Consider the following 12307-nt stretch of genomic DNA (forward strand, 5'->3'; position numbering starts at 1 on the left):
CAACTGTGGCTTCCCTTAGAAGAATTTTCTAGAATATTTAAACGGGCTGATACCAGAGATAGGGGCCATCTACAGCCTGGGACAGCTCCTTTATGACTCAAGCTTGCTGCTGCTCCCAGCATTCAGATTGGTCAAAGTCCCATGTGTACTCTTCTTGGCATTTACATTTCAACTGCACAGGTGGCACTTTTTTAGTTAAAGTGATTCCAACTTTTTACCTCAGATTCAAAGCTCCCCACAGCCCCAACTGGGATATCATTAAGAACAGAAACCCACAGAAGAAAGCCTAGAAAGTATCCACCAATGCTCCTCTAAGGAAAACTGGGATCACTATATTCACATGAGCTGATGGGGCTTCCTGGCCTTGGGAGACCATCTGAAGATCAAACAATCAGAATGTGGTAGAAGATCTGGCTTCTAATCTCAAGTTAACCTGCCATCATCTCCTTAAGTAGGCTCTGGATGGTGTGAGATGAAATGCACAACCTAAAATGATACTGAGATGAGAGGAAACAGGCAAGGAATCCAAACTGTTTTGTGCCTCACTCCCATAATTGCAATATGTCAGGTTTAGCAGTATATCATGTCACACTACAACCTGAAGAAATTGAATCAGAGATATTAACAACTTGCCCCAAGTCAGACAGCTTCTAGGTGGCAATGCCAGTCTATGTCTGTAACCTGTCCTTGTTGTTTTGTTTTTTGTTTTTTTGTCAGTCCTGGGGCTTGGACTCAGGGCCTGAGCACTGTCCCTGGCTTCTTTTTGCTCAAGGCTAGCACTCTGCCACTTGAGCCACAGCGCCACTTCTGGCCGTTTTCTATATATGTGGTGCTGAGGAATCGAACCCAGGGCTATATGTATATGAGGCAAGCACTCTTGCCACTAGGCCATATTCTCAGCCCCGTTTATAACCTGTTCTATGCACTGCTCCCTTCCTCACTTCCAATGAGAGATGGCAGAAGGGAGAGAAGCAACTGGGAGGGCAAAGGGGGTAAAGATTCTGTACAGCTGCCCAGATATCCCTCCTCAAATGAACAAAAAGAGATGGCGTGACCCAGCCCAGTGGCAAGCAGCCCGAGTGGCTCCTTCTCATTTGTCTCTCTTATCACCACAGTTCCACACTCAGCAGAGCCCCCTCAAGGTTACTCACCACATGCCTGTCCCCAGGGCCCTGTGACAGGCTTTCAGGGTCTGTGTGGTTGACAGCTTGAATCTGACAAGATCAGTGCTGAAAGCAGAGCCCCATAACAGACTCTCAGACAAATACCACTGGCCCTCCCAGGGGATGCCATGATGGATGGGCCTCTCTCTGAGGGTCTCAGAGGGACAGCTGGGCAGGGCTGAGGTCTACGGGGGCCCCTCTAGAGCTGCTAGGAGGTCAACTGCCATTTTAATGACTACCTGGTGCCAGCCACCTCTCACTTACTCAGAAGCTGAACCCAGCCCACATTTCCCACAGGGTGAGGCTCCTTCTGTCTACCACTCTTCTGTCTCCTAGCAGGACTCAGCTTTCAGTCCCAATTCTCCTCATGGGTCTGGTGGGAGGCCTGCAAGATTGCAAAGCTGAGAGGCCTCTTAGCCTGATGGTCCCTTCCTACAGAGCTACAGACCCTGCCATGAAATGACAAACTGACAATCACAGCATATGCCTGAAGAAAGGGGGGTGGTTGGATGGATGCAAAGGTAGACAGATGGATGGATTCAACAAATATTTGTTGGGCACCTACTAGATGCCAAACCCTGCTGTAAGCACCAGAGATTCAATAGTGATTAAACAGATGTGGCCCTTTCCTCTGGGAGCCAGCTGTCTAAGGCAGGTTCATATGCAGGGGCTTCTGGGAAATCCATAATATAAGATGTTCTTAGGTCACTGAGCCCCAGATACAGGTAAAGGCAGATAGCCCTCATCTTGGTTGCTATGCCTTCTCTGGCAGAGTGCTAGCCTTGAGCAGGGAAGAAGCCAGGGACAGTGCTCAGGCCCTGAGACCAAGGCCCAGGACTGGCCAAAAAAAAAAAAAGAACTTTTGCTACAAAGTGAATTTGCAGACTATAGGCTCCTCAAACCAACTCTGCCTCAATCACCTGGTGAGCATCATAAATACATGAACTCCTACATTCTACCCCTAGGAATTCTACTCCTATAGGTCTTCATAGCATCCTGCATCTATATTTGTGAACATTTTCCTACATGATCAGCTAATCCGAGCTTAGGAGACCACTGTGCTTAACTTCAAATTCTTCATTTGTCAGGTTATCCCAAGGATCTACGTCAGTAAGACAATGAATGAACAAAAGAAGGCAGACAGCACACATGTGTGAAGGAACATCTAGGAGCTCTTGTGTGGCTGTAATCAGCAGAATCAGAGGTCAGGGAGTTAATGTGATGTAAAATCACTGCAGGTCTAAATACCATGCAATCCTGCACAAGATTGGGGAGCTGGTAACCTATGCTGAGCCCAGATCACCCTTTTAGCAGGTTGCTAATGACTCAAGTGATTGGAATCTACAAACAAATTGGGATGGCTCTTATAGCTTGTCTGTGCCAAGTGATACAGAGATGGAGGCAGGCAGGCACATGGAGGACCCTGTACCCTGAAACCTCCATAGTAATGATCATAACCTCATCTGTTATTCATTTTACACATACTAGGCAGAGTTCTGCATAGGCCAGGCACTGTGGACATCAAGGACACTGGAGCCCACTGAGGGACATACACATGGAAAAGGGAAGAAGTGGTAGCTGCTAAAACCCTCTGGGTATCCTGTCTGAGGACAGGGCCATATACCCAGAGAATAAACCTTGAAATGTCAAACCAAAAGAGAAGGTAGAGACCCCAGGGCTGAAGCAAATGTGTAAGGTTCAGTGGGAGGAGTAATGTGGAAGGATATCTATATAGGGATCTAAATCTAATTTCTACCCTTTCCAAGCTGTGTGACCTCAGACAAGTTGCTCCACCCTCTGAGCCTGTTTCTTTATCCATCAAATGGAGATAGTTCTTAACCTGGCAAGATGGTTGTCTTGACAAGATGAGGAATCACATATAAGAACATGGGGCACAGGAGAATATAATCTGACAACCACTAATTGAGCCTTCTTCATAATCTCTGAAGACGCTTTTCTTAGCTCTAGCTTTCAAACTTGGAAACAGAGCAGTGAAACAAATAGTAAAGCCAGAACATAAACCCAGTCAGAACATAAACCCAGCTCAAGGTCATTCTAGAGATTTCACTATAATGACAAGCTCAATTAGAGTAAAGATGTTCAAAATCAGGTATGTGTGATCCCATAATCAAGCATGGCAGGTCACTAGAAGTCTTAGGAAAAGGAAAATCAGATGGCATTTGCCCATCAAGATGCTAATCAAGGCCTATGGGCTGCGGCGGTCTGAGTCACTGCTGTGGGAACACGGAGCGGAGAATTAAGGTGAAGTTGAAAACGGATGCTACTCCCTCCTATCATTGGCCTTCTGAAAATGGCAACCTGAGTGACACCCATCCTCTAAGGAAGACCAGAGAATGAAAACCCGGGCTGTCTTATTTCGAAGCACCAGGTTCTTGATTTTCCACAATAGGTGAACCCCAACAAGTGAGTGTGCTTCCACCCCCCCCCCCCAATGCAGTACATCAAGGAATACACAGATGAAAATATTCAGGAAGGCTTAGCTCCTAAGCCTCCGCCTCCAATTAAAGACAGCTATATGATGTTTGTTTGGCAATCAGTTCCAGTGTGACGATCTTATCATCCGCCTTTTGGAAAGCCAGGGTATTGAATGGCTTCATCCTATGTAGTTCGATCACAAAAAGGAACTGAGAAAACTCAACATGTCCATCCTTATTAATTTCTTGGACCTTCTAGACATCTTGATAAGGAGCTGTGGGAGCATCAAACAAGAAGAGAAACTAGAGGATCTTAAGCTGCTTTTTGTACACGTGCATCACCTTATCAATGAATACCGACCCCACCAGGCAGGAGAGACCCTGAGGGTCATGATGGAGGTCCAGAAACGGCAACGGCTTGAAATGGCCGAGAGGTTTCAGAAGCACCTGGAACGAGTTATTGAGATGATTCAGAACTGTTTGGCTTCTTTGCCTGATGATCTGCCCCATTCGGAAGCAGGAATGAGAGTAAAAACTGAACCAATGGATGCTGATGATGGCAACAACTGTACCGGACAGAGTGAGCAGCAGAGAGAGAGCTCGGGACAGAGGAGGGACCAGATCATAGAGAAAGATGCTGCCTTGTGTGTCCTGATCAATGAGATGAATGAAAGACCATGAAAGGGTTTCCTAGTGTCAGACAGGAGTTTATTTTCTTTTTGATAGTCTTAAAAAGAGATATAACTAAAAGTAATGGAGGGATTTTTTTAACTTTCAACTTTTTAATTAAGAGATGCTATAGGTTATATTGTATTGTAAAATGAGCATAGATGGGTGAGCATACCTACATTAAAAGTAACCAATTTGAAAAGCAAATTGTTTACCACTGTGTGGGTGAGCCCCATTTTTGGAGTTGCAATAAAAGTTTGAAGCAGAAAAAAAAAAAAGATGCTAATCAAGAGCTTCCTGGTATTAAGCATTTACTAAGTGCCAGAATCTATACAAAGCATTCTTAGAAACCCACATGACATTTGTTTTATAGATCAACCAAGAAGGCACGCAAGAACAAATGCCTAGACTTAGTTCATCCAGTGATTAAAAATGGTTGAGCCAAGGTTTGAACCTTACATCCTGTACTGTAGATTCCCACTAGAGCAATACTAAACAGTATATCCAGAAGACAGAACTTTGGGGACATGTGGGATGTCTCCCACATGGTATCCTCAAAAGGACTGGAATCAGACCTGATGAGGAAGAGAGGAGGGCAGAGGCAGAGTGCAGCCCAGTGTGAGCTGCTGTTTCCTCTGTGGACCAGTGAAGACACACTATTGACACCTGCACCGCTTCAGGATATAACAACAACTCATTCTATACAGAACCCAAAGCTAATGAAACTCCAGGAATCTTCTGTACCTTCCCAGTAGCCTTCTTCACTTTGTGACGGCCCTAACTGCTCTGCATGGCTTCCCTAGCACCCCCCCAGCTACATGTGACCATTTGTTTCTGTAAAAGACCATTTTCTATTACTTGTGTTTTTGTGTTTGCCAGTTGGTTGGCTGGCTGGTTTCAGTTTCGTCAACTCTGAAATCCAAGGTGGGAATGGGAAGCCATTCCCTATGCTCTCCCCCTCTGAATGCTCCCATCCATCAATGATGCTTGTCCTCCCCTCTTGACCCCATAGGATGGCTTCAGAGAAGAAATGAAGCCACTGAAAGCACTACACAGACACAAGGGGACTTTTTGCTTTGGGATTTTCTTGGCATTTTCTTGTTTTAAGTCATTACATGAAATAATATTGCCTTTGTCTCACTGGGTAAGGTAGGCTTTTGTTTTGGTGGAGGAATGCTAAAGACTGAATTCAGATTGTTATTAAACATGACCATCTCATACCTGCACAGATGTGTAGGTTTATAGGGTGAGCCAGGTAGACTCTCAAACTACCCTCCTTCCTCATCACCCACATAGAAGGCAAGTAAAAGAAGATTCAGAGGCAAGAGGTTTTCCTGACTCTTGGGCTGGTGTTGGCAGAAACACTGGAAGCCCACATATTTGAACAGACTCAATGGTGGAGGAGAAAATTGAAGAGAAAAAAACTAGCCTCCATTTTCTCTGACTCTGGGAAGCAGAATGGTCAGAGCCCTTCCCCCAGGAGCGGAGCCTCAGTGGAGCCCTGCTCCAGCTGGACTCAGGAGATGACATGAAGCAAGCACACCATGGTGCTCCAGGCTTCACAGCTGCTGTGTCTCACCAAAGACTTCATCCTACAAAAGCAGCAGGAGAAGTAGAAGGCTGATCTCAAGTGCTTGTTTTGATATTTGTAATTGATGTTTGTCACCCCCAAAGTTGACATGGCCTTTAGATGAGACAAATCTATTCTCACTATCTCAGAAAAGTCTCTTAATCCAACCCACTACTTTGACCATAAAGGAAATAAGTCTAGGCCAGTGCAGTCCAGCAAAGCCTCTCTCTAGAGGTCAGGAAGCTACCTAAAGGAGCTCAAAAATGTTCTAATTGTGGGAATGAATGAGGTTTTAGCCCTTCCTTCAAAGTCAAGTTCTTTTGTGAAAACGACGGTTAAATGGAGTAAAAAAAAAAAAAAAAATGCAGTGAAATGTCCCTCATGTCTGATGAGAAAACGAGAATGCGCCCTTGGCAGCTTCTAGCCTGCCTGGCAGTGGTGAGTGAGAGCTGAGTGCTTTGCAGTGAAGGGAAAAGGGAGAGAAGATGTGCCTGCAGCTGCCTTGTTCTGAGACTCATGGGAGCTGTGGCCCAGAGACAGAACGCCACTTGCAGAATTGTGGGTGGGGATGGGGACTGTGGTCACCCAGCTCTGCCCACGTCCACACCAGGAGGAGAAAGTCCCCGTGTCTGAAAAACAAAAACCTATAAATAGGGAAGTGTCTGAAGCTGAGAAAACCAGCAGACACCTGACAGCTTTCTTTACGCAAGTGGTGATTAGTATACCAAAACAAGTGACTACAGACAGCATCACTCATGAAGAAGTTGACCCCAGGTTTCTGTGTAGTCGGATGACTTGAGTCAGAGGCTTAAAAAACAGGAAACGCCAGATGTAATATCAAATGACCCAGACAGTGAAAAGCAAGGCAGCAAACTAAGTTAGAAGACAGGAAGTCACAATCACGCCACTAACAATACAGATATTTGTCTGAGATATGCTTGGCTGAGTGCCCTATCACCGCTAGAAAACTGAATGAGCACTCAAGGGGTATTTGCAGAGGCTAAACCCCCAAAACGGGCAAGACTGTTGCCATTCCTCCAAGTTGAGTAAAAATTTCAGAGCTTAGGTGGCAAGAATGAGGGCAATTTTCAGGCCAAATGCCGAGCGCCATTACTGACCCTGTGATTCAGCTCCTATAGCAACAGCTCCTGTCTCCCCCAGGCCCTTCTTGTCCAACGTAAGAGCAGTAAACAATATCATTTCAACTCTCTCAGCATCTAACCAGCTCGTTTCAGTGGCCACAATGCTCTTTCAGCACTGTCTTCCCTCTGGCTACCCTAACTAGGATTCTGGTGAAACAATTCTGGGAAACAAACTCTTTATCAACTGCAATTAATGAACATTAGAATAAAAATCTTACAGCAATCAGAACCATCATGTGCATGGAACCTGCTAGAAAATAAAAGCTAGCACAGAGGAAAGCAGTACAACTAGAACAGAGGAGTGACAGACAGACAGATGTAATTGGTCTTCATGGTGCAATTGTTTCTGGTTCCAACCTCACCAGAGCTAGACCATACTCCTTGTGAAAACAATAATATCTTCTTTTGCTGCTTCGGAAGTATAAATAGTACAGAGGTTACAGTATCTTAGCCCCAAACTTGAAGCTTAACATTGGCATTTGGGACATCTGCCCCTTAGCACGGCTTAAAAAGGACTAGCCATCATATACAGAACAGACCTGGTACTTAGGAGGCCCCTAAACTTAAGGCCTCACTTACTTGAGAAAGGCCAGGCCCTGGGATGAGTTTGGTGCTTTTCTTATTCTTTTGTAGGCCCCTTCTGCCATTCTGGAGCACAGGGCACTTCCATCTTACACATGGACCAGGCACAACCACTTCCCACTGATGGTCCAGCAGGAGCACTTCGAAGACCTAACAACAACACAATAGCTGGATTCAGCTCTGTGTACCTGACTCACCACATTCCCAGGGGCCTTGCTCAACTTACCATTGTTATCAACTAAGAGTCATGTACATCTGGCAAATATGAATGTCTGGTGGCTGCCAAGACTGGAGATTTTGTCTTTAAAAAGAAGTACTAGAGCTTTAATTTAGAGCCTCTTTCTTGCTAGGCAAGCACTCTATCAGTGGAGCTGCACCTCCAGTCCATTTGCTTTATGTTGTTCACATATGGTTTCTTGCTTTTATCCAGGCTAGTGTAGAGCCACAATCCTTCTGCCTCAAAAGTATTTCCTCAAAAATAGCTAGAATTACACAGGCATGTGCTACCATGGCCTTGGGGGTATTGTCTATTGACTTGAAATATAATTATCCACCAAGAAGTCCATTGATACGTCTTCTCAAATAGTATACCTCTCAAAAGTAATTAAGTTAGAGATAATGTAAATTGTCCTATCCAAAGGAATGACTAGCATTCTAGAGTGAGGTTCTTCTTTAAAGTTATATTGGGGTGGGGGGGGGGAGGAGAGGCAGGGCTCAGTTGGTAGAGCACCAGCGAATGAGCAAAAGCATCAAGCATCGAGTTTGAGTCCTAGTTTCAGGCAAAAAAAAAAAAGGAAGAAAAAGAAAAGAGAGGAAGAGAAACATGTTCTGTATTTGTTTCTTTTTGCTGGTGCTGTTTTCTTAGCTAGTCTAGTCATTCCTAATATTCAAGGACTTTCAAGAATTGGGTCTTAAATTTGGCTGAGCAGAAATCCTCTGATCCCTTTGAATTTCCCACTACTGTCTTCGCATTTTAGAGTTGCCTGATTCTGTTGCTCATATACCCCTTCCCTACCATTCTTTCCCTCACCAGAGAAACCTGCCTGATGACCACAGCAAATGCTAACTGAAGAGCTGAAACGAAATGTCAATGTGCTTATATCTATGTGTGTCTTCTGCAATATAAGATAAACAGACTAATCTTCACCAAGCATAGAGGGATAAAGAACAAACATATTTGAATTATCCACCAACATAAATATTTTATATTAGCAAAATAACTGTACCTAGAGCCAAACTGTGCAATTAGAATGGGACTTCCACACAAAGACTTGTATTAAACCATTCTCAAGTTCACTCCTTAAGTTTGGGCTTTTCAAAATTATTGCCTATTTTGCCATAGGGATAAAATAAATATCAATTTTAACTTAGACAATTGGCCAGACATTGTATGAAATACTTTTTCTTTTCCTTTTTTTGCATTTTTTATTATCTTTAAATAGTTGTACCAAGGAGTTACCATTTAACAAATCAATTTATGAATACAATATATCTTGATCGATTTCACTTCTTCTAGATTATCTTCTTTCATCGAAGAAGAATTCTGTGAGGAAAGGCTGTCTAAAAGGCTACTAGTTGGGCTGGGAATATGGCCTAGTGGTAAGGTGCTCGCCTCATATACCTGAAGCCCTGGGTTCAATTCCTCAGCACCACATATATAGAAAAAAGCTGCAAGTGGCACTGTGGCTCAAGTGGTAGAGTGCTAGCCTTGAGCAAAAAGACGCCAGGGACAGTGCTCAGGCCCTGAGTCTATGCCCCAGGACTGGCAACAAAAACAAAAAAAGAAGAAATTTTTTTTTAAAAGGGAGGGAGACCTGGGGATATGGTCTAGTGGCAAGAGTGCTTGCCTCGTACACATGAAGCCCTGGGTTCAATTCCCCAGCACCACATACACAGGAACTGGCCAGAAGTGGCACTGTGGCTCAAGTGGCAGAGTGCTAGACTTGAACAAAAAGAAGCCAGGGACAGTGCTCAGGCCCTGAGTCTAAGCCCCAGGACTGGCTAAAAAAAACAAAACAAAAAAACAAAAAAATAAATAAAAAGCTACTAGTCATTCATTCATTAAGAGGCAATAGGATTCAAACTCAGGGCCTGACACTTTACTAAGCACACATACCACTGGAGCAACTCCTTTATCCTCCTTGCGCTTTAATTATTTTTCAGATAGGGTCTTACATTTTTACCCAGGGCCAGCATCTATTCATGATCTTCCTTCCTATGACTTCCTACATTACAGCATAACCACCATGCCTGACTTGTGTGTTGAGATGAGATTTCACTAAGTTTTTGTCCACAAACCACAGTCCTCCCCATCTCCACTTCTTGAGCAGATGGGATAATCAGTGTGAACTACCTTACCCAGCCCAGATATACAAATTGACTCTCAAGCAGATAAGAAGACTTGTCAAGAATCAAACCTTACTTCCTTTAATATATTTTCTAAGTCTTTCCATTTCCTTATGAATGTCATTCTTTCTGATGGAAGCATAGAATTCCATTGTGTATATGTATCACATTTTCTTGATCCATTCATCTACTGAAGGGCACCTGGGTTGGTTCCATATCTTAGCTACGGTAAATAATGCTGCAGTGAGTATAGTTGTGCTGGTGGGTTTGGTGTGGGGCAGTTTGTGGTCATTTGGGTAAATACCAGGAGTGGGATTGCTGGGTCGCAGGGTTTAGTCTTTTGAGGAACCTTCATACTGCTTTCCAGAGTGGTTGAACGAGTTTATATTCCCACCAATCATGTAGTAGCATTCCCTTCTGGCCACATCCCCACCAGCATCGGTTGTTATTAGTTTTCTTGATAATGGCTATTCTAACTGGGGTGAAATGGAATCTCAATGTTGTTTTGATTTGTATTTTATAGCCAGAGATATTGAACATAAATCATGTGTCTATTGGCCATTCTTATTTCTTCAGAAAAGTCTCTCTTTAAGTCTTTAGCCCACTTATTAACGGGTTTGTTTCCTTGAGGATTTGTTTTGGGGGGGGTTAATATTTTGAGCTATAAGTATATTTTAGATATGAGAAACATAGTTTGCATGGTTTCCCTCATTTTTAGTAACTAGGTATGTATAGTTTTAGGAGAGGACCACAATGGCTCAAAAGCTATGTACACATGACCACACAAAATGATGCTTGTCAAGATGAGCTCCAAGAAATGGAAACAATGGGCTGGGGATATAGCCTAGTGGCAAGAGTGCCTGCCTCGGATACACGAGGCCCTAGGTTTGATTCCCCAGCACCACATATACAGAAAACGGCCAGAAGCGGCGCTGTGGCTCAAGTGGCAGAGTGCTAGCCTTGAGCGGGAAGAAGCCAGGGACAGTGCTTAGGCCCTGAGTCCAAGGCCCAGGACTGGCCAAAAAAAAAAAAAAAAGAAATGGAAACAAGAGGCTTTTTCTATTGTACTGTTTGCAGTTCTTTTTCCCCTCTGTTTTATTCCCTGCTGTCACTGTTTTTATTTCTGTACCCTTTGTCTAGTATGTAAGTTTATCTGATTTGGGGAAAGGAAGGGGAACCACAGAAACAATGAGACAAAGAAGGACCAATTCAACAGTAATACTTACTAGACACTCTGTTGGAAATGAACTTTACAACTTGGGGGAAAATAAGTAAGGAGGGGGGGAAAGTAGGAGAAAATGAAGGAAGAAGTGACACTGTTCAAAAAGAAATGTACTCATTTCCTGATTTATGTAACTGTAACCCCTCTGTATATCACCCTTACAATAAAATTTAAATTAAAAAAAAAAAGAATCAGACCTTACCCAGCACTGCATTACCCAGTACTAGTATTCCTAACTATAGCCACATCACAGACCAATGCATGGGAAGGATCTGAGGCCAGGGCAATTACATTACATCACTTTCTCCAGGAAAACCACACCATTGTTCCCACAGCACCTCCACTTCAGGGCTCCTCCTCTGTCCTGTTCTTATAACCTTTCAGGACCTTCCCCTCCTTCCTCATTCTAATTCCAATCTGCTAAATTCAGTCCCTTCCACTCTAGGTTACGCATTTTCTTCTCTGTTCCCATCTATGACTCATTCACATCACCTCTAAGCAGATGGCTCCTTTTCTACAGGTCCTACCTCTTCTTCTCCACTGTTGAAAAGGCTGAGTCCAATTATCTCAAAGCACACCCCCTCTTTTTTGTACTAAGGATTGAAACTCAGGATTTCACACCTGCTAGACAAGCATTTTGTCACTTGGGCTACACCCCCAGTCCTTCTGCTCTGCATTTTTTAGATAGAATCTCACTAACTTTGTCTGGGCTGCCACCAAACTGTAGTCCACCTATCTCTGCCTCCTAAGTAACTGGGATTTTAAGTGTGAGCCACTACCTCTGGCTCAAGACACTGCCTCCTTTTAGTCCTTTCATTTCCTCTCTAAACTAGAAAGTGCTTGGTCCATTCAGTCTTATTCATTCATCTGAAGCCTAAATACTGCCTTGTGATTTTGGTTAGCTTTAGATGCTACAGATTATTAATCTAGCTAAAATACAAACTCTTAAAAGGTACAGACCACACACATCCTGCCTCCTTTGAATCACTTCCACATCTAGCACAGAGCTTGGCTACATCATTCTTCAGACCTAAAGGAGGGCACAGTCAAGATAACTGATGCCTTCCAGCTGCCAGGATATTTCGTTTATGACCATCCTATGTAACTGTGGGTCAGTGTTTAATTATGTGAACACAGCTCAAACCAGTCCTTGGAAAGGAATAGCCCAAGGAAGACCT

General features: G+C 43.7%; 1 protein-coding gene across 1 annotated transcript; it reads left to right on the forward strand.

Moving 5' to 3' along the window:
* The first annotated feature begins 3381 nt into the window (after positions 1-3381).
* LOC125350041 (mediator of RNA polymerase II transcription subunit 7-like) lies at positions 3382-4452 on the forward strand. The gene has a single exon (XM_048344299.1). It carries the CDS (start codon positions 3824-3826, stop codon positions 4277-4279), a length of 456 nt encoding a protein of 151 aa, XP_048200256.1. The 5' UTR covers positions 3382-3823; the 3' UTR covers positions 4280-4452.
* The last annotated feature ends 7855 nt before the right edge of the window (positions 4453-12307 follow it).

The sequence above is a fragment of the Perognathus longimembris genome, chromosome 4 (assembly GCF_023159225.1).
Source record: "Perognathus longimembris pacificus isolate PPM17 chromosome 4, ASM2315922v1, whole genome shotgun sequence".
Taxonomy (NCBI): Eukaryota; Metazoa; Chordata; class Mammalia; order Rodentia; family Heteromyidae; genus Perognathus; species Perognathus longimembris.